This window comes from Diaporthe amygdali (assembly GCF_026229845.1).
Source record: "Diaporthe amygdali strain CAA958 chromosome Unknown NODE_49_length_293705_cov_63_570957, whole genome shotgun sequence".
Classification (NCBI taxonomy): Eukaryota; Fungi; Ascomycota; class Sordariomycetes; order Diaporthales; family Diaporthaceae; genus Diaporthe; species Diaporthe amygdali.
In genome coordinates, this window is record NW_026517069.1 from 25,802 (window position 1) to 50,966 (window position 25,165).

The window sequence follows — 25,165 nt, forward strand, 5'->3', positions numbered from 1 at the left end:
CACTAGCATAATCAGCCTAGCAACACGTAACTTAGCAGACGCTCCTGGGATCGCTAAGCAATACGGAGATTTCCTATTGCGGTATGTGATGTTTCCCAAACCTCGCGGTTCGGAGTGGAAAGCGCACATTCCGTGATCACCAATTAGTCTCAGCACAAGACCCTTGGCATTTTGATCCATGACTTCGATAATTGTAGAGAGGACTATCGTGTTCCCTAGCTCAGGCATTTCCTCGCCTGGGAAAGTTATCAAACTTTACTTTTGCAGAATTAGACGAAATGTGATAGCATCTGATTCGCCTTTTTGATAGAGTTTTTAAGAGCACCGGGATATCTCCAGAGAAAACATAACAACATCAAAAGCAAAATGGGGACAATAACATTCAGACAGATCAGGGCAAGTGACACTCGGTTGATGAAGTTTGGCACAACCCCCAGCGGGCGGCTCCATGGCTGGGACTTCATGCAAGTCCATGGAGTTCATTTAGAGGTTGTGATATCGCCGCTATAGCGTAAGTGAGGAATATGGGCAATATTGTGTCACCGGAAATGTCTTGTGTTGAAGATGAAGAAATTGGAAAATGTGCGTAAGCATCGAACGAGAGCATTTATCTACTGTTATCATCAAGAACTCCACAAAAGATACTAAACTCAAAACATTACTTAGTGAAAACTTCCATCTATTTGATCTGCCGCAAGATACCACGATGCTATGAAACACTATATCGTGAAGTATTCCATGCCGGTGACCCATGTAGGCGCTATGGCGCACAATGCACGATGCAAAATGTACTACAGGAGTCGGCTATCAAGATATCATCATTCACTGTCTGTGCTGTGATTTAACTTGCGCGGCTAAGAGCATGCTGTGCCACATGTGTGCCTCCCAACGCGCCCCTCCAGTTAGACTTGAACGTCGCCGGTAGCGAATGACTCGGTCGCAAGCATTTGGATGTGGGTTAATCTTCAGCTATTCGAGCCAACAGCCAGATCATTACGAGATTTCCTTTACATCAGTGGACTAGCTGCTCCTGTTGGCCGCTACATAATGCTAGCCGGACCCACTCAAAGCGTCATTCTACTTTCCAGGTCTGGGCCTCGGAAAGATACCGCCAACGCGGCACGGATTGGTGAACAGGGGACTTGGACGCTGGTGATTCTGGTAAGATACAAAAAGATTTGCAATGATTGGTGGCGCAGACCCCTCCCGCCAGCGTTACATAGTCCACAGACATAGCGAATCCGACATTTGATCGGGGCAGTATTGGCAGGACAAAGGCTGGTTGTTTCTCTCCTTTCCTGACTTCGCACAACATCTTTTAGAGACCCTCCAAAATTCGCCCACCTATTAAACTTCTCCGGCATTCGTCTCGGTCGTTCCTTTGATAACACGATTGCGTTCAATTGGTTTCTTCTTGCTGAAGATCCACCGGGACACCGCGCAAGTATTGAAATGATTTCCAATCTGACAGTCGTGGTGGCAGGTCTCTTTGGAGGTTACTTCTTTCTCTGGGCTCTGCTGCGCTTCACCCAAGATGCAAGGGAGCCGCCTTCAGTAGAGGACGTTTTCCCCTTCCTTACTCCAATAGCCGGCATGATCAGCAAAGCATCGAGTTTTCACAGTCATTTGAGGTAAGGTCTTGAGAGATGAGGACTCTACAGATGTACTTGGATAAGCTCACTGACTCCCATCAGAAACAAATATCAACTGCCCATATACACACTACGACTTCCAGGATCACGTCTTTATGTCATCAATGACACAGCTCTCATCCCTGTCTTGCAGCGTCAAGTCCGGACGCTGTCCATTTCTCCAATCATGGTCAGGGTGTTTTCGCATTTCATGGGCATCAGTGGCAAGGCTCTTGACATCATGGGCCAAGATCCTGTTGAGAACCACGGGTTTGTGCATCAAATCACGGTAGAGACCAGCAAAGGTCTAACTCCCGGACCCAATCTTGACGAGTTAAATGCCAAAGCAGTGCAAATCCTCAACAAGTCTCTGGAGGCATTATGTGTCAGAAAGGAGCCCACCACTGTTGACCTGTTCGCATGGGCTTCACAGGAGATTATGTTGGCTACGACAAATGCGGTCTACGGACCTCTCAACCCGTTCAAGAACCCCGCCGTCCGGGACGCTTATTAGTACGTGAATTCATTGGTCGATCAATATCATTCATGACTAGATGTGCTGATTAGTGCAGCAAATTTGAGGCTGGCTTGATTACACTCATCACAGGCTTTATGCCTTCATTGTTAGCCAGGGATAGCCTCCGATCGCGTGATGTCCTGACTGAGGCCTTTGTAAAGTACTACACTGAAGGCGGTCTCGATGAGGGCTCATCGGTCTACGCGCGCAACAGATACGAGTACCCTTCCAAGCTTGGCATACCAATGAGAGATGTCGCAAGAATGGAAGCAGGGGGCTCAATTGGACTTGTCAGTAACACGATGCCGGCAACATTTTGGACCCTCTACCACTTGCTTTCCGACCCAGTTGCACTGGACGACTGCCGTCGAGAGTTGTCTAAGGCTGCAAGTGAGAAGGACGGGGAGATCCGTCTGGATCTTGCATATATCAAAATTTCATGTCCTATTCTCGCTTCGACGATGCAAGAAGCCTTTCGATTCCATAGCATAGGCATGTCTGCCCGCGCAGTCGTGGAAGACCACGTGCTTGGCGGAAAGTATCTTCTCAAAAAGTAAGTCACAGTATCTTCTTAACACGACTAAGGAGTCTATGCTCGTGGTGCTTAAGCCAACATAAAGCCTTGCGGGAGACCTCAGTTTTACTAACGCATACAGGGGAAACACGGTCCTCATCCCGAGCACTGTTCAACACAGCTCATTACCTGCTTGGGGTGATAATGTGCATGAATTTTACTATAAGCGATTTGTGAAAGAGCCAACCAAGACCAAGAAACACAATCCAGTGGCGTTCCGAGCATTTGGTGGCGGAGCTACGCTCTGCCCTGGCCGCCATTTCGCCTCCACGGAGATCCTTGCCTTCGCCAGCGTTATACTTCTACGCTTCGATATCAAGCCGGTGGGTAGCAGTGGCTGGGGAACTGCGGGATACAAGGAGGCCAATGCTGCGTTTCGTTTGCCTAAACAAGATGTCAAGGTGGAGCTCATTCCCCGGGATGATAAGAAATGGGTCGTATTTTTCTCGGAACCTGGGAAGGCGATGGAGATCTCGAGCGAGGACATAACGGCAGCTGGGGGGCAGAGCCAAGTCGCTCATCAATAACAGCATTTGGAGATAGGAGCATCCAAAAAGATTATCTGCACCCACGTCGTAGCTAAATGACGATGACGGTGGCTTCAAATGTCTTAATTAACACTAAATCGTGGAGCTCTGTCCTCCAGATAAAGCAGCGCTAGTCATGTAGCTCGGTCGCTTGTTCTATCAAACAGTCCCGTAACATGTTCACCAAGCAGGAAACTTTTGTTTCTGAATCACACTGTTACGCTCTCTGATCGCAAATCTCGTGGTACATGTGGAAGTGGTACCTGTCAACATCGTAGAATCACTTTGCTTAGAGTCCGGAGTGCTGCAGGTGAAGGATGACTGTCTTCAGAAGTTGGCTCCAGTCCCTTTGATTGGAATAGTGGCAACGCTGAGGAGAATAAGCATCAAGAGCGGTAAATGAAATTGCTGTTGATCTCTAGCTTGCCACCAACAATAACTAATTATGATTCACTAGCTCATTAATCCGAATTCCTAGAGTCCTGAATGATTCTGAGTTGCACCTTGACAGCCACCTGGAAATGCTAAGTCTACCAGTCCCGGAGCTTTTGCTAGCTCCCTCTAGCCTTGGAACCTCTTCCTCTTTAGCATGGTGGACTTGACTTCGCATTTAAATATAGTTCTCCTCCCCCAGCATCCGTCCCGAAGTTTCCCCACAGTTCAATTTGCGACCATCTACCAAGACTTCATCCACCAATACTTCACCCGCCACAAATCAAACACAAATCATCATCCCTCCTACAAGCCAAAATACTTTCATCCATACCTACCCAGGTATACACAACCATCAGGATGACGGCCAGACGCATCCATTACGGCACACCATGCCAATTCCGAACTGTCACACATTCACAACTTGAACACTTCGACAACAAGCCCCCACCACAGCCACTCGAAGAGCCTGAACCAGCTGCAAAAACTACAGAGAGTATTCAGAGTGAGGCTGAAGCGAGCAAATTAGCTCAGGCTAAAGCAACACCTGAGTCTAAGATGCATCAATCGGAAGGCAACACGTCAACTGTTACGGGGGGGACACAAGCCAGGCAAACTGATGAACAAGAGTGGATTCCAGATAGAAGGGGAGGCTGGGACGGAAATGTCACCAAGTACGATGCGTCGACGATGTACTTGGGATAGGCATCAATTATCTGAAGTCCGGCAGTTGGGAAAAGTACCATAGGGCTCTCCTACCAGGTACCTCCCAGGACCTACGAGGCTGTCACTGCGGCGCGGCTGACATGGCCAATCACGAAAGCGGCATCGCAGACCGTGTCACAGGTATTACACACAATTGTCACGAAATTCAGCGCAGCTTTAGTCTTCTGATCTTGCTTTGCGTTGAGGTAAATAAGTTAGCGCCCAGGTACCCGTGGCCACTCGGTCGGTTCGGGGTGAATAGGTTTCCGGTAGAAGAAATGCCCGCCTCCGCCCTCAGCCCAGACCATTGGCGGTTAAAATCAGCTCAATGTTGAGGCTCGGCATGAATTAAGGGTCGGACTACTACGTCACTGGAGCACTAATTATGTCAGTTTTTCTGAGCATGGTAGAGTGTACTCAACGGGTGTGTCCAACGGACGGCCGCATGTTTGTGTTCATGAGGGTGAAGACTGGTCGTGTCTCCCTTTAAGTCTGTGTCACTGAAAAGTTCACACCTATGCGCTAGTGAACAATCGCTGTGCCAAGTCGGTAATGATCGGCTTGTAACGGACACGCGGTAGGCCAGTAATGATAACTCTTTTCTCTTCGAAAAAAAAATAGACCCTGGCAGTGCAGTAAATCCCGCTAGGGAGGTGGGGAAACATCAAGCGGACGACGATGCAACCTCACCAACTGCAACCTAGATTGACGCACACGAACCTTCTGACGAAGCGTCTCCATGCATGAAAGGAACTTGATAAGAATTGGGAGTGTTTTGACATTCCAGGAGACCAATGACGGGGAAGTCGGTGTACTCTACCAGTGACGAGTCGTTGTCGCCGCAAGTGCAGGAGCGCGGCTCTTTGCGGACCTCTGGCGACGGCCGGAGCCAATTCATCGGCAGCTCTAGCGGCGTCTACTTTGTGAACACGGTGCGACGGGCCTTTGCCGACGCCGACGTGCGCCTTTCGTCTGTCTTTCAGGACAAGGACAACCCGTCCCCGGAGGATTGCATTGTTGCGGACGAAGACGACGGCCGCTCCACAACAAGGAGGCCCGGCGAGGCCAGCACGGCACCATCACGGGCGCCAAGTCCTCGGCCGGGCGCCGCCAGTCCGCATGGCTCCGGCATCCCGGTGGATCTGGGCCGACCTCCGCCGCGCGATGTCGCGAGGAAGCTGTTCATGATCTACTTCCAGACCTGGCACCGATTCTTTCCCTTCCTCCATGGCCCCACCTTGGGCAAGGACCTCGAGTTGCTGTACTCGTCGTCAGACGAGGAGCCGTCGTATTCGGCCGTCACACAGGATGCTCCAAACGGGCTGGTGTTGCCCCTTGCCCGTGTCATCATCCTACAGTGCCTGTTCAATCTGGCGAGCCTCCATAGCGACGTGGAGCTGCCGGCTGCGTCACGGATCGGCAAGCCCTCTCGAGTTCTCCCTTATCTCCTGGGCCTCGCTGCCAAGGGCGATATCATCTCCATCCAAGCTCTCTTCGCAGCCGAGCTCCTTCTCGTGGCTCGCATGTCCCTCCGCACCGCCGTGGTCGTCGCCGGCCTACTCTCACGCGCCATCTTCTTGGCGGGTCTCCACCGCTGTCCCGTCCGATATCGAGAGCTCTCGGCCGACGACTGCGACATACGCAAGAGGCTGTTCTGGAGCATCTACGTCCTCGATAGATTCCTTTCGCAGGCTCTCGGGCACCCCTTGGGGATTCAGGACTCTGATATCGATGTCTGCTCCCTCGCCGGGCCTGAGCTTCATCATCGACACTTCCCGCCCCATGACCCGCCAGAAAACTCACATGTAGCGGCGTCAAACGGCCAGCCTAGCCAAGACGCTTCCTCGACCCCAGCAGGCGACCAGGAAACTGGAGGGTCAGCCCTCGACGGACCGAGCCAACAGTGTGGCCGCCATCTGATTCTCTTCTGCCAGGTCGAGTACTCTCGCCTCCTAGGCAGGGCTTTGGAGCTCTTCCACAAGTCCATCCACATCCGCTCCATAGACCCTAGCACGGTGCTTTCCCTGCGGACTGATATGAACGCGTGGTGGAACTCGCTGCCGTCCGAGCTGCAGGACTTTGGCTTCGTCGCGGAGACGGATAAGCCGTCAGATGAGCAGAGCCAGCTCTTCAGCGCGTCGGCCTTCTTCAATCTCCTGCATCACCAGCTGCGTCTCCTGATACACCGTCCGTGGCTGTCTCTGGAGCCGTCTTCTGCCGAGTTTCAGTCTGCACTGCAGATATGCATTGGCTCATCGCGCGACATTATCCTGAATATGAGAAAGCAGCGCAGCGCAGGGTATGCGCTCTTCTGGCCGGGGCATTTGTCCGCAGCTTGGATGGCCGGCATCATACTTGCGTTTGCCTGTCACCTGCAACTCTACCCTCCGGACAAGGGCCAAGGGTAAGTAGAAAAGCTCACCGACCGGGCAACAGCACACGCTGACAGGACATTAGGGAAATCGCTCTCTGCCTGGACGTACTGTCTAGCATGTCGAGCCGCTGGCCCTTGGCGAGGAACTGTCATATTGTCCTGTCTGATCTCCAACAAACTGTCCGGTTGAACAGGCACACGCTCCTCCACAGTCCGTCCCATAGAGCACCGACCTCTACGCCGAGAAGTAGCTTCCAGGCCATCGGCCGACATGTTTCACCAGCGGTTGGGCAACAAACTCCCGATCAAAGAAGAAGTTCGAAGAGGAGACGGATAGACCCGGATGCACAGGCGGGTGATCCGTCCGGTTTCTACCCGGGCGATCTCCAACCACAGCCAAATGGGCGCCAGCATGATAACAGGCGACATGCCGACCAGACCAGCGCCCCGGGGCCTGGCGAGGCGGCTGCCCTAGGCTCTGTCGTCAACGATCCTGCCGGCAGACTCGACTCGGTATTCCTTTCTGACGGGCAATCGGCCGAGGCTGTAGCTCTCAACCAGCCGCCTTTGCACCAACAACAGCAGATTCCATTACCTCCCCACGATGTTCCAATCGCTGTCACGCCGAACGCTCGGGGTTTGGATGTGATGGGATTCTCTACCCCGGGTTTTGAAAGCGATGAAAACGGCTGGATGGGAGGACCTGCCGCGGGCAACTGGGATGGCGGAATGCCAGATATACTCGGTGGCGTCACCTGGGAGTCGCTACTCCATGTCGTTAACCAGGACAATCTCGCCTGGCGCGGCGGATTTCTCTAATTGTAGTCACACACTTAGCTACGAGTATCTGCAGTTATTGCAGTCGGTGTGGACTGTGATCCTAACATCCTCAACTGGCTACAAGGCGCGTTGATAGCCTCGAGACATGCCGCTGAATTACCGTCAAGGCTTGCTGCGAGGAATGCCCTCTGCCTCAACAACTCGCGCGATACCAGAGCCGAGGAGGCGGGTGGCTTCTTGCAAGCCATACGGGGGTGTTGGATTCACACCATAACCCCCCCCCCCCCCCCCGGCCCCAGCCCCAGCCATACCACACTCCCACCAGCGCTTTGGCGCCAGGAGCCGACGTCTTCTAGCCCGGTCATGCAGCTGGAGACAGCCGGGTCCAGCAGGACAGACGGCACGCTTGTGAGGACCATCAAGCTGAGGACAACCAACGTCCTTGGTCAGCCACAGTGCCAACAAGGGTCTTGTTCGTGGTCATGGTGGACAATCGTCGTCGCCTTTTTGGATTTATCTGGAGGTCTTGTGATAGCTGTCAGTCGGCGTTCATCAACTGGGGCTGGACTGGCTGCACGATGCGCTTGATGCGCTTGATGCGCTATTGCTGCCAGCCAGGTGTGGAACTGTAGCTCAGTCCAGGGGCCCGTCAATGCGGCGGTTGACTCGCCGGTCCCAGAGCGGCAAATGATTTAGCCGTAGCGGGTTGCGCCCTGTCCCCCACCTTTCATATCCCGTCGCCACCACTTCCTGTCGGCAAGACCAAGCCGTGATCCTGATTCTTTCGCTTCAGTACGGCTAGTTATTCCCGCCTGTTGTTGTCATCATCTCGTTCCACAAGCAAGATCTCCCGAGGCGACCGAATGGATAGGACGCCAACTACTCCTAGCCAGAGCCCCGTGGTTCGGATCGGCGGAGCTTGCTTCGTGTGCCGCGCCAAAAAGCGAAAGGTACGCCTCGCCCCTGCGTACATTCACCCCACATGAGTGCCTTCATTCGCCTGGTTTCATCTACTTCATCGAAAGGGGCAGATGGATAGCATGTTCCTTGCTGCCAGTAGTACGAATATCTTACTTACCCGTGAGTACAGTGCAGTGGTGAGAAGTGAGTTCTAAAGAAAAAACCCCGTACTGTAGCGTTTCAGCAGGGCAATCGCTGAGTGCTTGATATTCCAAGCAAGACCGATTTGTGGCCAATGCAGACACTCCAAGCTCCGTTGCGAATGGCCCAGGCAACAGAAACGGTAGGCATATTTCAACAAAATCATCCCCTCCACACTCCTCTCCCCTTCCCCCGGCCACCCTACTGGAACAGTGCGCTAATCAGGCGGGTCAATCTTTGCAGAGGACTCCCAAAGCATTTCATAAGGAAGCTTGAGTCGAGGCTGCGGCACACCGAGACCTTGCTGCGTAGCGTCCTCAGCTATGTATCAGACGAGCAGCTGGAGTCATCGGTCCGTGGCGTAACCCCACTGGTCACGCCGGAGAGCTCACAGGATAAAGAAAATGCCGACCCTGACGTCTGGCAGCTCTATCCCCTGACGACCCTCGAGGATGTACGAGCATGGCAGTCTCGCACGGCGGTACCCGAGCTGCCTGGGCCGCCGAGCGCACATGGCCCAGAGGAAGACGCCCCTGTCGAAGATGACAGTCTGCCGTCCCAGTGTGGCGGTATGTCTGGCCAGAGCAATCAGTCCCCATGTCCGGTCCGAGAAGTGACCGCAGCCCCTGATACAAGGGAGCGCACCTTCCAGGTCGAACATCACGCTACCAATGTCCAACCAACATCTGGCGAGGTGGGATGTAGAGACAGTCACGCGCCGCATCATTCGGGGGCCAGGACAGACCAGCCGAGTCCGGTCACGAGCACATTTCTCCCTGCAGATTTCCAGAAGGAGTTTTTATGGTGAGAAGCAGATCATGAAGACCACTGTGGCCAGTGAAGTCGATAGTAGTAATTTCGATTGGAAAAGGCTGTCGAGATTTTCGACGCAACAACAAAAGTCTCATAGTTTGTCTTGAGAAGAATCCTAGAAATAAACCTCACGAGCGAAATGCCAGAGCGTGGTGACTTCGCAGGACAAATCTCCCAGCGCGCCTTCCTGCAAGCCATGAAACTACCTAACTGATCTGAAAACCTGGTAGTACACAATCTATATATAAGCATCCTGACAACTCTTTTTTAATACTTGCTTCTCCGGACACAACATAGCTCCAGGCTGGCCACAACACAGAAAAATGGGGCTGTGGTCTCGGATCACATTGCATAACACCTACTTCCGGTCGTACGAGGCCATCTCGACTTATTCCACAGTCTCGACGACCTTGCCCTCGTTCTCGATCTGAGCCGCCGAGCTTGATTTGAGCTTCCTGGCGTACGACGGGACCTCCCAGAAGTGAGCCGGGTCCGAGAAGAGGCGGTCCATATCCTCGAGTGACAAGCCTTTGGTCTCGGGGAACAAGAAGTAGACGAGGGGCACTGAGAAGGCGCCAATGACAGCATAGACGATGTAATAGCGCCAAGTGATGGTGACAAAGGCGACGGGGGTAATCTCGGCAATGACAAAGTTGAACAGCCAGTGAGTGGCGGTGCCGACAGAGGCGAGGTGGATGCGCAGGCCCTGAGGTGCAATCTCGGCGCTGTACAGGAAGTTGGCGCCAACGAAGCCGAGGGGGAAGAAGGCCATGTAGAGGAAGAGGAAGAAGGTGGCTCCCACGCTCGCCCCGAACTTGTGGGCGTTGTCGATGGCCCAGGCGGTGCCTGCCAGCCCGGCCATGGACAGGGACATGCCTCCGCAGGCGATCATGAAGAGGGGCTTGCGGCCGAGGCGGTCCACAGTCAAGAATGCCGAGGTAGCGGCGACAATCTTCCAGGTGAGGACACCGGCGTTGAGCAGGGCGGCTTTGGAGGCGGGCATGTGGAGAGACTGCTTAAAGATCCTAGTCCCATAGTATGAAATTACATTGGCCCCTGTCATCTGGGCACAAAAGTTGACGGCGATGGCGAGGCAGAGCCGGTAGAAGAGGCGCTGAGGCCCACGCTTGAAGAAGTCGCGGAAGCCGAGCTCGGACTGAGCGCTGTCTTGCTGGACGACGCTGAGGACGAGGCTGATCTCGGCGTCGATCGACTCGGGCTCGGCGTGCTTGCCGCTGTTCAGCTCGCTCATGCTCTGGCGTGCCTCTTCAATCCTGCCCTTGCTGATGAGCCATCGGGGCGACTCAGGGAAGCACAGAGTGAAGGCAAGCAGCATGGAGGTGAAGATGAGCGGCAGCGCTAGGGGCAGCCTCCAGGCAATCTCCTGCTCCTGAACGTGCGACAGGCCAACGTTGACCCAGCCGCCGAGGGCGATACCGCTGGTGATGAAGATACCCACAACCACAACGTTCTTTCCTCGATTCTTTGGCTTAGTGCACTCGCTCTGCCAGACTGGGACCACCGAGTTGACGCCGCCGTTGCCGACGCCGGAAATTATTCTGCCCACCACCAGCTGGGCAAGGCTATGGGCTGACGCTTGTAAGATGAGGCCGATCGAGGCCACCACGGCGGCGACCATAAGACTCTTGCGACGGCCGAGGTGGTTTCCGATCGGGGCAATGCCAAGAGCGCCGATGAGGCAGCCGAGGGTGTAGACCGCTACGACGGTCCCTATTCGTCAAAAGTCAACAATACAGATTCTAGTTGAGTTCGACGCAGGAACCAAGGCGTTTCTCACCTTCCAACTTGGCATTCTGGGCTTCCTGGGCACCCTCAGTGTTGGTAGAGTCGATTTCAGGAAAGTATTTTGTGAACGAAGGATAGGCCAGCACGCCGCCAAGGTTGGATTGGTTGTATCCAAAGAGCCAGAATGCAGGGACGACCACGAGGAAAATGCGGACAATGGCGAGTGTCTCGCCTGTCAAGCCAAAGATAGCCATGGCGCTTGGCTGCCAACGTTGCTCGGATGTTTCTCAAAAGAACAAGACTAGAAGGATGATGCACAACGACACAGCGAAATTCAATGTAATCCTTAACGAGGACAGATGGTGAGGGCTCTAACTCGTCAAAAGACCCTCGTTGGAGGATCGTACAAACAAGAGAAGGGCCACAGGCACAGCCAAAGTCCTCGAGTCGATTATATACGTTATGCGGGAGTCAAGCTTGCAGTCTGCTATCTTCTCCAGTTGATGGAACAGCAAGAATCCATGGTACCCCCAACTGAATTCGTCTGACTGGTCTGACAAGTGGTCACCCCCGGATTCGTATGGTGCTTCCCCACGGGGAAGGGTCGCATTCTCGCTGGGTCAAGCTGAATCTGATCCAGCACGACCTGGCTATCTACCCCAGACTGCCCCACCTGTGTCGTGGAGCCCGTGATGGTATGGGCAGCTTCCTGGTTCCGGGGAAAGTGAAAGTCCTCATCTCACAGCAAGAATTCCCGGGTCTCTACATTGATGGGGTGGGCTGTGTGGCGCTGGATGGCCTGATGTCCTACCCGCTACTTTGAATTTGGGGTAGAGATGGGCCTGTATAGATTGATTGATCTCTTCTCATAGAATCTGAAGAAGAGAATACAAGTGCTGATGCAAGTCAATATGCGTTGGATAAAACAAGAGGCTTGAAGATAAATTACATCTGTCTACTGTGGTTCAAAACAATCCATATTAATGAATATTTCAGCATTATCTTACTCCTTAGAAACTACTTTTGTCGTGAAAATGAGAAATATTTGTTGCAAGAGCCATGTCTTACTGTGTTGATACTTACTGTTGGTGTGACTTGCAGGATTGAGGCAGACCTCCCCTTCTGCTCTGAGAAACAACAAAACCCCAATTATATCAGCACTGCCAGGGGCCTGGGCTGAGACAACGGTCAGGTGTTTCCCCGCTGCTGATGATCTTAGCTGAGGTCCGGCAGAAACCTTAGCCGCCGGCCGTAACCGATTCGGCGAGATCCCCTCAACGTTGGCCCGAACCGGACGATTTTCACATAGGAACAATCGGAGGCTGATAGAGCGGGCGAAGAACCGACAACGGTAGTCCATTGAGTCCTATTTCATCACATGCGCGGAGGCATATCACCGTCGAAAGGAGAAAAGAAGCCAAGGCAAAGGGAAACCCCAAATAGCCGGTGATGCGCATCATCTTCCAGCCCAAAACATATGCTATACAGGGCAGTAGTAAGACCTCACATCCGCCAGATCAGCACCATGTCGTCCTCCAAGCCCTTTATCCTCTTCTTCAATCCCGTCAGGCATGCGAAAGCCTACTACGAGAGCTTGCAAGACGTTGCGCGAACAGAAGTGGTCACGAGCAAGTCGAGAGATGAGTTCTTCAAGGACCTCGAGGGCAAATACAAGGACATATCCGTCATATATAGAACTTCGGCCAGTGGCGCTGTATGCAATGTCCTTATCCCCAAGAAAGGCAGATGTGCAGTTCTAACCAGAGTGCAAACCAGGTTGCCGGTAAGTTTGACGAGGAGTTCATTCAGCACCTGCCCGAAAGCTGCAAACACATCTGCCACAATGGCGCGGGCTACGACCAGATCGACCCAGATGCCTGTCTCAGGAAGGGGATCACGCTTACCTACGCCCCGGATGCCGTCACCGAAGCCACGGCCGACTTGGCCATTTGGCTCCTGCTGGGAGCGCTGCGGCAGCTCAACCCATCACTAGCGTCATTGAGAGCTGGCAATTTCAAGAAGGGCATAGACTTTGGCCACGATCCGCAGGGCAAGGTGCTTGGGATCCTGGGTATGGGCCGCATCGGACGCGCAATAAAGAAGCGTAGCGACCCCTTTGGACTGGTCACGCGCTATCACAACCGCCGGCCAGTGTCGGAAGAGGAGGCCGCCGGCGCCGAGTACGTGTCGTTTGAGAAGCTTCTGGCCGAGAGCGACATCATCAGTGTTAACGTGCCGCTGAATGCCGGCACCAAGCACTTGATCGGGGCAGACGAGATCGCCAGGATGAAGGACGGCGTAGTCATCGTCAACACAGCCAGAGGCGCTATCATCGACGAAGCCGCCCTGGCCGACGCCCTGGAGAGCGGCAAAGTCGCTGCGGCCGGCCTCGATGTCTACGAGCGTGAGCCCATCATCAACGAGAAGTTGCTGAGGCAAGAACGGGCACTGATGGTGCCACATCTGGGCACGCACACAACCGAGACGCTGGCCAAGATGGAGGCGTGGGCGATGGAGAACGCCAGAAGGGCCGTCCTCGGCGAACCACTTCTGTCTCCGGTTCCTGAACACGTCAAGTTGCAGTCAAAACAGACAAACGGATCAGCGTAGAGCAAGATCTTGAATTGAAGTCATGGGCAGTGTGTCCCTCCTTGCGCTACATGTCTAGAACATCAGATAGAAATACCTACCAGGGGGAAGGGGGGTTTCTGAATGTATTACAAAAGCATTGCAATAGCATGTCGCAATAGTATTGAAATCAAATCAATCAATTGATATGATTATAAAAAGATTTTCTGTCTTTATGATGTCGTGGTTGATAGCATGTCAACCACGACATCATGTCACACCATGTCAACCACAACATCAAAACCAAAAAAATGATATATCACTCGTCACCCACCCAACTACTTATCAGGTATCTTTAAGCTTGACTATATACTATGGGAGGGTCTACGGATCTACGGAAATATCTAAAAATAGGACCGGATTTAAATCTTATAACATTCAATTCAACGGACATGCGCTGACATGATATCGATCTTGACATGCGCTGACATGATATCAACCTTGACATTATATTGATATGACACAACCTTTTGATTCCATTTTCATTTGACAAGTATTTCTTAGTCTTTTGTAAGCATTTCGTTATCATTTTTAAATTTTTGATTTAATGTCAACATCGTTGCGAGAACGTGTGCATTGCGTGACCCAATCAAAAACCCCCCCTCCCCCTGGTAGGTATAGGCTGTAGTGCACTTCACAGGCCTCCTTGTTTGACCAATCCATGCGTTCTCGATGAGGATCACAGATTAAGCACTACGAGTTTGCCATCAGACTATGCTTGCGATATGTTGCCTTTCAGGTCGTCAAGCTACAGATGTCAAGATAAGATTTACTTGTTGTGAGCTGGTTATTGTAGACTGCCTATTTTGTGCGGTCGGAACGAAATACTTAGACAGTCAGTCAGTCCTCATTGGTTCCGTCCATGTTGGTTCGTGGCGCTACCTCATAGTCTTTGGGCGGTTGAATAGGTAACCAGTGTAATTCGTCTCGCAAATCAGACCTAGCTTCAATCACACGATGCTCAGTAGTGATGACGTTTTGACGCGAATTTCACCTGCTTGACCAGGGGCGAGGCTCCTACGGAACTGCGAGCAAATGGTAGACACCGGTAATGATTGCCAAATCAGTTTATTTGCATCAACAAATTGGCCCGGGGCGGTCGCTAGTAGCCATTCACACTATTGCACCCTGCACCATTGGAACCACGGCCGCGTGTCTGCTCTATGCTGCATGAAGAACCATGTCTCGCGATGGCGGAGCCATGAAGATGGCTAAAGTTTTAGCCGCCCAAGTCGTGCCGCCTCCGGTGCCGTCCTCGGTAATACATACTGTGGAGCCTGAGACGGGGAAGCTCTGCCCTTTAAACCTCACCACACTCTGGAGTCTTTGCGTACATAAGTGATATGGGTTCGATTATCAGGCTTGCCGCATTGGAACTTCAAGATATAGATCCATAAGCAGCCCCACGCCAGCCTCGAAGATGACTAAGATCGCACTCATCGGTGCCGCGGGCCAGATAGGCACACCACTGAGCTTGCTATGCAAAACTGTGAGTCGCAATGTCCTGATGAGGTAGCAGTACAGCCGAGATAGTCGTTGACTGACACGGCACCCTGGAAGAGTGACCTTTTTGACGAGATCTCCCTCTACGATCTCGTTCATGCCCCCGGTATTGCAACGGATCTGAACCACATCGACACCAGGGCCGTGGTCTCTGGCTACCTTGTCGAAGGCGATGGACTGAAGAAGGCGTTGCAAGGGGCCGATTTCATTGTTGTCACAGCCGGTATCGCGCGTAAGCCTGGCATGACTAGGGATGGTAAGTGTGCTCTCCTTTAGGTCTCTACCTGGCTCAGTATCGAAACCAATACAACATCATAAATAAACATGCTGAACATGCCATTTAGACCTGTTCAAGGTTAGTATTTCTTGCATCCACATAAACTTAATCCAAGCAACGCACTAACACGCCACTAGACCAACGCAAGCATCATCCGCGACATATTCACCGAAATTGCCAGAACGTCCCCCCATGCGATTAGCTGCGTCGTCACCAACCCCGTCAATTCGACCGTCCCCGTGGCAGCCGAAGCCCTCCGGAAGGAAGGTGCCTTTGACCCAACCCGCCTCTTCGGAGTCACGACACTCGACGTTGTGCGAGCCTCGACCTTCATCGCTCACGCTCTGGGCGGTGGTGCCGATCCCAAGAACTTCAAGGTGCCCGTCGTCGGGGGCCACAGCGGTGGCACCATCCTGCCGCTCTACAGCCAATCGGAGCCCAAGGTCGATGTCGATGCTGAGACGTTGGCTAAGGTTATCCACAGTATGTCCAATCCGAAGCTCGTCGACGGCTGATGTTTGTGGATGCTGACTCTAGCATAGGGGTTCAGTTTGGTGGCGACGAGATTGTGCAAAGCAAGCAGGTCGCTGGCAGCGCAACAACCTGCATGGCCTACGCTGGATTCAGGTTCGTCAAGGCTCTTCTGGCGGCCAGGGCGGGCACGCCCGTCACAGAGGAGGCCTACGTCTACCTGCCCGGTGTGCCAGGTGGCAAAGAGATTGCCGCGAGGCTTGGAGTCGATTATTTTGCTGTCAAGATCGAGCTGGGCCCCAAGGGTGCTAAGCAAGCATTGGACTTTGGTGCTGTGTCGGAAGACGAGAAGAAGCTGTTGGAAGTGGCAGTAAAGGATCTTAAGGTCAACATCCAATCTGGTCTGGCTTTCATGGCTGCATAGACGACAGCTGCAAAAATGACTTTTGAACAAATCACGCTGTATAGCTGGTGCAGTCCTCTTCGTGATACTGTTCCAATAATTGTTGAAGAGGGTGTGTAGAAGCCATATCTAGGGGTTTTCTCCAACCAGGAGCTGGAGGTAAAGCTTCGACGGCAAAGCCTCTGACATCCAAGACGGCCCATGAGATCAGAAGCAGATCAAATGGAGACACCATATGCGGAGCTAGAATATTTTGAATCTGAAATGGGAATTCTTTTTCTTTGTAATGCACATATTTGGACATAGAACAAAATCAACAATACGCTTTAACCGAGACCACCGCAGAACTTGTCAATTTTATCAGCATCTCCTGAACTGATACCTCAGTGTCTCTGTGTCAACGTCAAATGAGCTTGCATCGCCCACAACCGCGACCCTGAAGTTGACATTGAGGATACCCGGGTTACCGTCGGCACCGATGCACTGAGACCACAACGAGTCCGTCACGTTGGCCTTGATCGTGTAATTGTTGTTGGTAATCTTGCTCTTGCCACCGGTATTATCTATCGCGCCTTGTAGAGTGAGCTGTGTGGAATGCGTCAGCTTCATGTTGTTCTCTTCCGAGGCGTCTGCAATAGCGTGGTCAAGACTCACCGTGTCGGTGGCATCATCACTCCAGTAGACCTGCCAGTAATAGTTGACCTTGGCGTCCGGCGCCAGCGCAAGCTTGCCCGTGACCTCCGCGTCGGAGAGGCTGACCTGCCACCCGGGGGTCAGGCCGGCGCCCTGGAAGTGCAGCTCACAGTTTTCCGTGCTCGGGGTAGTGGTGCTGATGGTGTCGGCCTCGAACTGGGAGAATTTGTAGGTCTGGGTGACCCAGCCGCCGGACCGCGTCACAGAGTTAGACCCTTGGGTGCACCCATTGCCAGAGTAGCGGAATTGTGTTACGCTGCCGACCGAGGCGGGTAGATCGCGGGTGTTTAGGACGGCGTGTTGGAAGGGGGAGGAGAAGGCGGTGAGGGGGAGTAAGGCGGCGGTGACGAGTTTGGACAGCATTGCCGGGTGTGTACTACTTTCAAGTGGTGGATGACTGTCAATTAGTAGGGAAAATGTGGTGCAAAATATCCGGCGATCTCTGTATGTAGAGTTTGGATATATCCTCGTCTGGCTTGTCTGACAATGCCCAGGGGAACCATGATTTGCCTTCAGGAAGAGACTCCTCTTTTTTATAGACAGAGAACAACAGTGTCAACTCTGGAGATCACATGGTTCCACTTTAGAGAGGTTCTCGCCACAGTATTGATAGTCTGTGAAGCCGTCGAGCTTGGGTTGCATTTATCCAAATTGCTACCCGCAACTCCGGCGCCCTGGGACCAAGCTTGTCGATCCAGACCGCAGCCTATTTTTGGTGGGCCAGTTCACCCGCCTTTTCCCAGGTCCCCAGGGAACTCGGCTGGCCCCGGTTCAACCTTAATTGATTTAAGCTACCCACTGGCAGTTAGTCTCAGGGTCCTCGGGCCCAAAGGGTTTCATTTGTGATAGATGAGGTGTGGCTGACTTGCGGCAACATCGTGCCTCCGCATGGGGAAATTGTCCCTGGCGCTCACCGATGGATGGGTCTCGCCACTTGGAATTATTCGGCCCAGATCTAGAGCACAAAGAAAAGTCCGTCTGCTGGGAAGGGAGAGGGGCTCGTCTTTTATTTTATCTGGCCTCGAGGCCTTCTCAGCTGATCCAGACCAGTCTTCCGCTCGCGCCGGCGGACGAACTCCGCACATTTAATGATGGTGAATGTCGCGATGTCACCCAGGGTGCCTCAGTGTCCTTGGCATGCTAATTTGGCGCCGCGCTGGCTGCAATAACGTCAAACTAACCCAACAGGTCGCAACTGGGCCAAAATCGCCGCTTGAGTTAGTCGTTGGCCGTAGCATCGTGTCCTCTTTACAGGGTTTCGCGATGCCTCGCAGCGCAGCATCACCGACACATTTAGCGACCCACTAGGATGGAGACCCACCCACGTGTATCTACTCGCCTGATCCTCGACACCATTGTGACATGCCAGGTTGCAAGCCCACAGAGAATCAACAATGAAACCGCAAGCAAGGAAATGGATCCAAGCTTTTCTATGATCGGAGGACTGGGAAAGTCGTGCCATTATCGTCTGCACAGATCTTGAAGGGATGGCCCCAAAGACACACCCATTATTTATCACATGATCGAAGGGGCCTTGGGACGGAGGAATTATCAGATAGAACAGGAGCTAGTATTATCTAATAGTTACATGGTGAAGACGACCACGGGCTAAAGCACTCCGAGTTCCTGAAGGACAGGATGGTCTTGGTGTTTGTGCTGAAAAAAGCAGCTTTGGTCCTGGAAAGGATACAAGCGAAGGCTTGGCTTCCACCCATGTATCATCCATGTCTCAACTTCCAGAGTCCCAATGGAAATGTCAGGACTGGTAGCCTGATTAATATTGGTCAATGACTTTCATCAAAATCTCTAGAATCCTTGTCGCTCAATCTGGCTCTGCTTTCATCATTAGACGCGGTGTAAGACCATTCCTATCTGTGGCTAGTCTGCCGTCTCCCACCAGTCGAGAAGCCCTCGGAGTCTCAGAACGACATACTCCAATGGCCCTATGCTGCAGTGGTGAAGAGAGGTGGTGAGTCACCTAATCCTGCAGGATAAAGAGGACTTTCTAATGTCTCTCCTTTCCCGGCCAGATTCCCTAAAACACGCTTTCTTTGGCCATGCCAGCACCTTTCTCCACTGCTCTGAACATGCCTACTTCGCATTTCCAAGATCCAGAGCGGAGAGCATGTCGGCATCAATACTATCCTGTTGCTGGCCATTCTTGAATGCCATCCACTTATCAAGCTTCATGATGAACCTCTGGCTCCGTCCGCGGAGCTCTCCATCCTCTACTTGCCCATTGTCCTCGATGTCACCGTCAGACACACCGCCTCGTACACCACAGTCCTCGTCATCGGAGGAGTCGTCCAGGTCAAGGTTTCGTGGCGGCAGCGCGAAGGGCGGCGTGGGCTTGTGGGAGCCAGGGTCTCTCTGGTTAGCCCAATTGTTGGACGTATTGAGGTTGGACAGGTATCGAGAGCGTGCAGCCTCGAAATGGCTCATGATGGCTTGGATGGTGGACGGCTGGGCCACGGCGAAACGGGGCTTCTTACCCTCCATCACCCTCGCGATAGCCTGAAGAGTCGCACTGTCAGTATGGTACCAGAATATACGGGAGCCTACTGTGTGGCGAAAGCAACATACCTCGTCGATAGAGGGATGCTCACCCGGAGCCCCAAAAGCACTACGGATCGCCGCCCTGCGGGCTGCGTCCGATGCTCCCTTTTCCCATGGCGGGAATGGCTCGTGGTGGACCCCCTTTAGCATTGTCATGACTTTTGACACAAGCCGTCTCATTCTCTTTGATTGCTGGTACTCCACAGCAACTTGGGTCCAGAAGTCGCCCATCCCAGCCTGGTAGTCAAGCTTCTTTGGCAGCGACAGCGCCGTCGAGAGCACGTCTCGGGTGAAGGCCTTTAGCAACACCGGTGCATTATGCGACAAGATGATCCTGCCTTTCCCGGCGAGATACATCTGGTAGGCTTCCAGAGCCAGGAGCAGGTCGCCCGTCTCGAACTTGCCCAGGGAAGGCTGCGCTGTGTCGAAGGTCAAGCCAGGGGTAGGTGCGTAGAGAGCTTGGGTCACGAGGTCTTTGTTCAGTCTCTCGATATGCGCGACCTTGCCTTGCTCCATCGTAGGGAGACTTCCAACATGTATAGGCATTTGTATCTTGAAGCTGCCATCGGCGATGGCTTTCTGAAGGCGCTGCTTCTGCTTCTTCTGGCGACTGGAGAGCTTCAGCCTTTCTGTGCGAGTCAAGTCTCTTGGGACACTGATGTTCGCCTTGGGTGCGCGCTTCTGTACCTTGGCGTTTGGAAGGTTCTGGATGCTGTTGTGATATCCTCGCTTGTCCGTTTGCTTGGGAAGGCGGCGGCGAGCAGGAAGGCCATTGACGGGCGTGGCTGAGGAAGTGTCGACAGTAGAGCCAACAGAGGGCACATTCATGTCAATGTCCATGGCTTGATCAGACACAGCTATGTCTCCAGCCATTGTGTCATGGGCAATAAACGATGTCAAGATGATTGGTGTCAGGAAAGAGAGTTCTGTCGTGAAATTGCTACCGTGGTAGGAAGTTGAGTTTGACTTGGCTTTTAAGTCAAAAGAGGGATGTGTTGTGTGCATGAAAAGTGAATAAGCCTGCAAGTGACAAGTGACTGACTACTAAGCCATCCCAGATGTGAAAGTTCAGCAGATTGTATGTGGGCATCTTACGATCTAGGTCATTGGCGCCAGAGTGAAAGTGGTGGGGATTTCGGGTTACTGGCCAAGTGTTTGTCCTGGATTAGCGAGTCTGAAGCTCTGAGCTTCTGGGCTACCTAAAGCTCAGTGGCTATTTGGATTTACTTTGAAGCCTTGTGGCAGCGTCACTCACATTCCGCCCGTGGAAGATCACTGCGTCTTGGGATGTTGTGCACCGAGGTAGACTACTGTTTTCCTAAAGCTGCCCTACAGGCAAATGCGACTCACTATTTCGAACTATGCTTCTGCCTGGGACCAAATCATGCTTATGTGTCTTTTGAACCATCTGGCTTTTTTGGCATCGTCGTGGATGCACACTGTCCTTCTATCCCAGCATCCTTTTAGGTTGCAACTTTCATGACTAGCATATGACCCGGGCCTCCAATTTGCAGCTCAAGGTAAAAAGATAAGAGGATGTATAGGAGACTAGTTCAACGCAGTGGGAACTTTTATGTTCTCAATGATCTTCTTCAGCGGCGGTTTGGGGCAAGAATTGCATTCATCAGGCCATAAACTATGTACAAAGAATATTCCAGACGCATCAGATTACCTCCTTCTCCAAGCGAAAATGTACCGCTTTCCAAAGGCTCACATCCGCAACTTCTGCATAGAAGCCGTCGAGTTCCCAGCGCCGCCCCGCGAAGCAGCCGCGTCGAACAGGCTCTGGATGTCGTCCTGCCACTGCTGGACATCGACGCGCTCGAGGCGGCGGTCGTAGGTCAGGAGGCCGTTGACCTCGCCCTCGACGTCGGTCGTCTGCGTCCATATGCCAGCGCTGCAAGCAAACATCTCGATCTGCTGCCGGTACTCGTCAAAGATGACGTGAGCGCGGTAGTTGTACGCCTCGAGATCGATGTTCACCTCGTATGTCTGGTTGATCGTGTCGATTGCCGCTTGCACGTTCCAAAGGCTGTGAGGAGGTTTGTCAGCTGTCGTTCACAACCGATGCACTTGGGGCTGTGCCAGGAGGAATTACTTACTGGTCGATGGAGACGTTGTGGCCGATGCCTCCGAACTCGCCCTGGATGCCAATTCGGCTGCTGTCGTACGGGGACGATTGGATCGAGTAGAAGGGCGCGCCACATTGAGGGGCGGCGTACTTGTGGTTGTCGGAGAAGTCACCTGCGCCATGGTCGTACCAGCCGGATGTCGCATCGATCAATCTGGTTCCGTCAATGGACCTGATGCGTTCGGCGATGGCGTACTCGGGGTACGGTGGCGTCCTGATTTGGCCCCAGCCTTCGTTGTAAATAATCTGGACAAGACGTCAGTGATTGGCCTCCAGTGAGTAGCACTTAGTGGTTATGGTGTCACTTACCCAGGTCACAATGGATGTGTAGCTGACGTGCTCGTTGATCAGGATGTCGAGTTGACGCTCAAACTCTGCTTGCTGTGCAGCGTTGGGGAGAGGCACACGGGGAGACATGGACGGCATGTCCTGGATGACCATGAGACCAAGAGAGTCGGTGGCATAGTAAAACAAATCGGGCTCCACTTTGATCTGATGAGTTGTATATCGTTAGCAACATTTCTTTTCAACCACCAAGCTCACAGCATTCGTAGGGTACTCACGTGCTTGCGGACCGCGTTGAAGCCTAGCTTCTTCAGCTCCTTCAGGTCGAATATCAGAGCTTCATAGTTGGGCGCCAAATGAAGCCCGTCGGGCCAGAAACCCTGGTCCAGCGTCCCCCACACGAAGGTGAACTCGCCGTTCAGCAGCGGCCTTTCTATACCATCGACGATACCACGGCCAACCGTGCGGAAACCCGTGTAGCTCGACACTGTGTCGTCGCCCATGGTGACCGTCAGGTTGTACAGGGTCGGCGAATCAGGGCTCCACGGATCGACACCCGGGACGTTGAAGTCGAACGCAGCGCCGCTGGTTCCGCTTCCTGTCCCCAGGACGCTGCCATCCTGGTCCAGTACCGTGACCTCTACCGGCAGGCCCGTGCTGTTGCCCGAGGCGTGCACGTTAACGGTGGTGGACCCGTCCGCTGCGGCCTTGACGTCCAGCTGGGTGATGCGGTTCGTTGGGGCACTCTCGAGCCACACTGTCTGCCAGATGCCGCTGCAGGGCCTGTAGAAGATGTGCTCCGGGTTCTTGGTCTGCTTGCCGATGGGAATGACATAGCCATCCAGGTCTGTGGGGTCGAAGACGAATACTTTCCTGTGAAGTTCCACAAGGGTCAGCGGCTCGGTCTTCCTCGTGACACACGGAGGGTTGCCCTCCAAGATTAGCGAGAGTCCCTCACGAGGCACTTACAGCTCATTGGTCCCGTTGGAGCTCAGATACGACGTCACATCAATGGTGTTCCTGAAGTATCCACCACGGTGGAAGCTCACTTGCTGGCCATTGACGTACACAGTCGACTCATAGTCGACCGCCTCGAAGTTAAGCAGCACGCTCTGGCTGCCCCAGCCGGACGGGACCTGGAACGTCGTCGCGAACCACATGGCAGACGTGTCGAGCACCTGCAAGCCCGAGATGGCACTCTCGATGCAGCTCGGAATGAGCGTCTCATACTGGAGCGGCGCGCACGGCACATCGGTCACGTTGCTGGCGTTTCCGGCCCCCTGGTACGTCCAAATGCCGTTCAGGGACTGCCAGTTTTCGCGCTTCAGTTGCGGCCGCGGGTGCTCCGGCCATGGGTCGAGCCCGACCTGGTCGGTCCAGGGCGTGTCGAGCGGCGGCACCTGGAGCTCGTATGGCACGGGCGTGGACGGCGAGCCGACGCAGCTGCTGTTGGCGAAGGGAGCGCTCTGTGCGGCCACGGCCAATGGCCAGAGGAGGTGGAGGGCTCGGGAACGCATCTTCACGTGGGAGGGGCAGGGTCTGCGTGGACCTGGTGCTTTCCAAGGCAAAACGAAGGTCAAGGGCCTATCAATGTCGTTCTTAGAGCTGCCTTCGCGACTATACACTCAACAACCACGTCTAGGAAAGAGGGGAGGGGCAGCAACAGTGCGAGCACGCAGACAAAGAGCACGAGGAGCCTGGGGCCATCTAGACAAGCTCGAGAAGGGGGCGGGTCTGCCGGGCACTTATATGTGGACTATATTTCGTGCCGAGCCATAGTGGCGGGCACACAGCCGTGAGGGAGCGTTCGCCGGCCCCGGCCCCTGGTGCCGAAAAGTGTGTTTACATTGGGGATGCACGTTGAAATCTCCATCTGCAACCAGCATGTGCGGTTGGGGTCGGGACGACGAGCTTGGAGGAGGGGCTGGGCTGGGCTGGCTGGGCCACTCTGGTAGTCTGACCGCTGCGCCTGACTACCAGGATGCGCCCCGCGTGCAGGAACCAGGGGAGCTTGGGAGCTTGGGAGCTTGGCCGGGATCATCGTGACAGTGAGAAGCTTTGCTGGTAGATTGCGCCCAGAAAGGCAGAAAGGTTGTGTCGCCCTTGGCTACAATGCCGCATGGTCAGACAGCATCACGCTGGCATGACGCTTGCGACTCTGGACGAGCTGGAGGCAGGCGGCAAATCAGCGCTGGAGAAACAGCTGTAGGCTCTAAAATGGCTCCTCCTTGTTAGCCCATATGCGCACGGCCTGCATGAGGAGAGCGAGCTTCGCACGAGCTGGAAGCTGTCGCGTGTTGGAGTAACAGGAGTGGTACGCTCGCCGCCGCGTTGCTGCTGGTTCCAAGATGAGCGTTACTGTTTTCCGGATTCGGTATGGGGGAGGACTAGGAATACCGGTACTTGCAGACAACAGCAGCAGGGCCAAGTGGACAATTTAATGAGGGCTCCAATCAGGCATCAAAACACATTTGCTCGAGACATTTGGACATGTCAGCAGGGCAGGATCCTTCCAGGCACGATGGACAGGCAGACAAGAAGTTCTTGGTCTAGTGATTACCTGCAGCGACGCTGCATCTGGTGATGTGGATAAGTAGATGACGATCACCTCGTGTGCGTACGACATTGTTGCGGAGGAAACGACCGATCCGATGAACGCCCTTGGCGAGGCAGGTCTGCGCCACGAGTCGAATGATGGCCATTGGTCTCCTTGCATATGCATAACCGAGAAATCAGAGTTTCAAAAACAAGAAAGAGCCTTCTTCTTAGGATTCTAGCCCGTATAACATCAGCCTTTCTGCTAGGGGAAAGCAAAGCACCTTGAGATCCGGTAGAGCAATCTCCAAATCATCCTGGGTCTGACCAGCCACACAAGTGCATCTCATCGGCTACAAACCCCATCCTCGCCCCCACCGGCTTCCCGAGAATATCTGGGGTAGCCCCAGCGTATAGCACGGATGAATACTGGGCCTGACCCAGATGCCAAGGGAAGCGAGCTATAGAAGGCCCATATAAATG

At 53.6% G+C, this 25,165-nt stretch overlaps 9 protein-coding genes across 9 annotated transcripts; 5 read left to right on the top strand and 4 right to left on the bottom strand.

Moving 5' to 3' along the window:
- Nucleotides 1–366: 366 nt before the first annotated feature.
- Nucleotides 367–3,249, top strand: J7T55_007561 (cytochrome P450 oxidoreductase; the record flags this gene model as incomplete). The annotated part of the gene is made up of 8 exons (XM_053134846.1): nucleotides 367–468; nucleotides 798–827; nucleotides 970–1,161; nucleotides 1,224–1,260; nucleotides 1,484–1,631; nucleotides 1,695–2,144; nucleotides 2,204–2,701; nucleotides 2,805–3,249. 8 exons carry the CDS (start codon nucleotides 367–369, stop codon nucleotides 3,247–3,249), a joined length of 1,902 nt encoding a protein of 633 aa, XP_052987354.1.
- Nucleotides 3,250–5,180: 1,931 nt separating this feature from the next.
- J7T55_007562 (uncharacterized protein) lies at nucleotides 5,181–7,579 on the top strand (the record flags this gene model as incomplete). Its single annotated transcript, XM_053134847.1, has 2 exons — nucleotides 5,181–6,790; nucleotides 6,844–7,579. 2 exons carry the CDS (start codon nucleotides 5,181–5,183, stop codon nucleotides 7,577–7,579), a joined length of 2,346 nt encoding a protein of 781 aa, XP_052987355.1.
- Nucleotides 7,580–8,762: 1,183 nt separating this feature from the next.
- On the top strand, nucleotides 8,763–9,449 carry J7T55_007563 (uncharacterized protein; the record flags this gene model as incomplete). Its single annotated transcript, XM_053134848.1, has 1 exon — nucleotides 8,763–9,449. The coding sequence occupies one exon, from the start codon at nucleotides 8,763–8,765 to the stop codon at nucleotides 9,447–9,449; it is 687 nt and encodes a 228-aa protein (XP_052987356.1).
- Nucleotides 9,450–9,842: 393 nt separating this feature from the next.
- J7T55_007564 (uncharacterized protein) lies at nucleotides 9,843–11,454 on the bottom strand (the record flags this gene model as incomplete). The annotated part of the gene is made up of 2 exons (XM_053134849.1): nucleotides 9,843–11,185; nucleotides 11,253–11,454. The coding sequence occupies 2 exons, from the start codon at nucleotides 11,452–11,454 to the stop codon at nucleotides 9,843–9,845; spliced, it is 1,545 nt and encodes a 514-aa protein (XP_052987357.1).
- A 1,271-nt stretch (nucleotides 11,455–12,725) lies between these two features.
- On the top strand, nucleotides 12,726–13,810 carry J7T55_007565 (uncharacterized protein; the record flags this gene model as incomplete). The annotated part of the gene is made up of 2 exons (XM_053134850.1): nucleotides 12,726–12,914; nucleotides 12,977–13,810. The coding sequence occupies 2 exons, from the start codon at nucleotides 12,726–12,728 to the stop codon at nucleotides 13,808–13,810; spliced, it is 1,023 nt and encodes a 340-aa protein (XP_052987358.1).
- A 1,438-nt stretch (nucleotides 13,811–15,248) lies between these two features.
- Nucleotides 15,249–16,503, top strand: J7T55_007566 (uncharacterized protein; the record flags this gene model as incomplete). Its single annotated transcript, XM_053134851.1, has 5 exons — nucleotides 15,249–15,317; nucleotides 15,389–15,563; nucleotides 15,676–15,686; nucleotides 15,746–16,091; nucleotides 16,151–16,503. The coding sequence occupies 5 exons, from the start codon at nucleotides 15,249–15,251 to the stop codon at nucleotides 16,501–16,503; spliced, it is 954 nt and encodes a 317-aa protein (XP_052987359.1).
- A 339-nt stretch (nucleotides 16,504–16,842) lies between these two features.
- On the bottom strand, nucleotides 16,843–17,538 carry J7T55_007567 (uncharacterized protein; the record flags this gene model as incomplete). The annotated part of the gene is made up of 1 exon (XM_053134852.1): nucleotides 16,843–17,538. The coding sequence occupies one exon, from the start codon at nucleotides 17,536–17,538 to the stop codon at nucleotides 16,843–16,845; it is 696 nt and encodes a 231-aa protein (XP_052987360.1).
- Nucleotides 17,539–19,266: 1,728 nt separating this feature from the next.
- Nucleotides 19,267–20,604, bottom strand: J7T55_007568 (uncharacterized protein; the record flags this gene model as incomplete). Its single annotated transcript, XM_053134854.1, has 2 exons — nucleotides 19,267–19,689; nucleotides 19,759–20,604. 2 exons carry the CDS (start codon nucleotides 20,602–20,604, stop codon nucleotides 19,267–19,269), a joined length of 1,269 nt encoding a protein of 422 aa, XP_052987361.1.
- Nucleotides 20,605–21,441: 837 nt separating this feature from the next.
- J7T55_007569 (glycoside hydrolase family 2 protein) lies at nucleotides 21,442–23,664 on the bottom strand (the record flags this gene model as incomplete). Its single annotated transcript, XM_053134855.1, has 5 exons — nucleotides 21,442–21,763; nucleotides 21,834–22,108; nucleotides 22,172–22,354; nucleotides 22,426–23,020; nucleotides 23,117–23,664. The coding sequence occupies 5 exons, from the start codon at nucleotides 23,662–23,664 to the stop codon at nucleotides 21,442–21,444; spliced, it is 1,923 nt and encodes a 640-aa protein (XP_052987362.1).
- Between the last annotated feature and the right edge of the window lie 1,501 nt (nucleotides 23,665–25,165).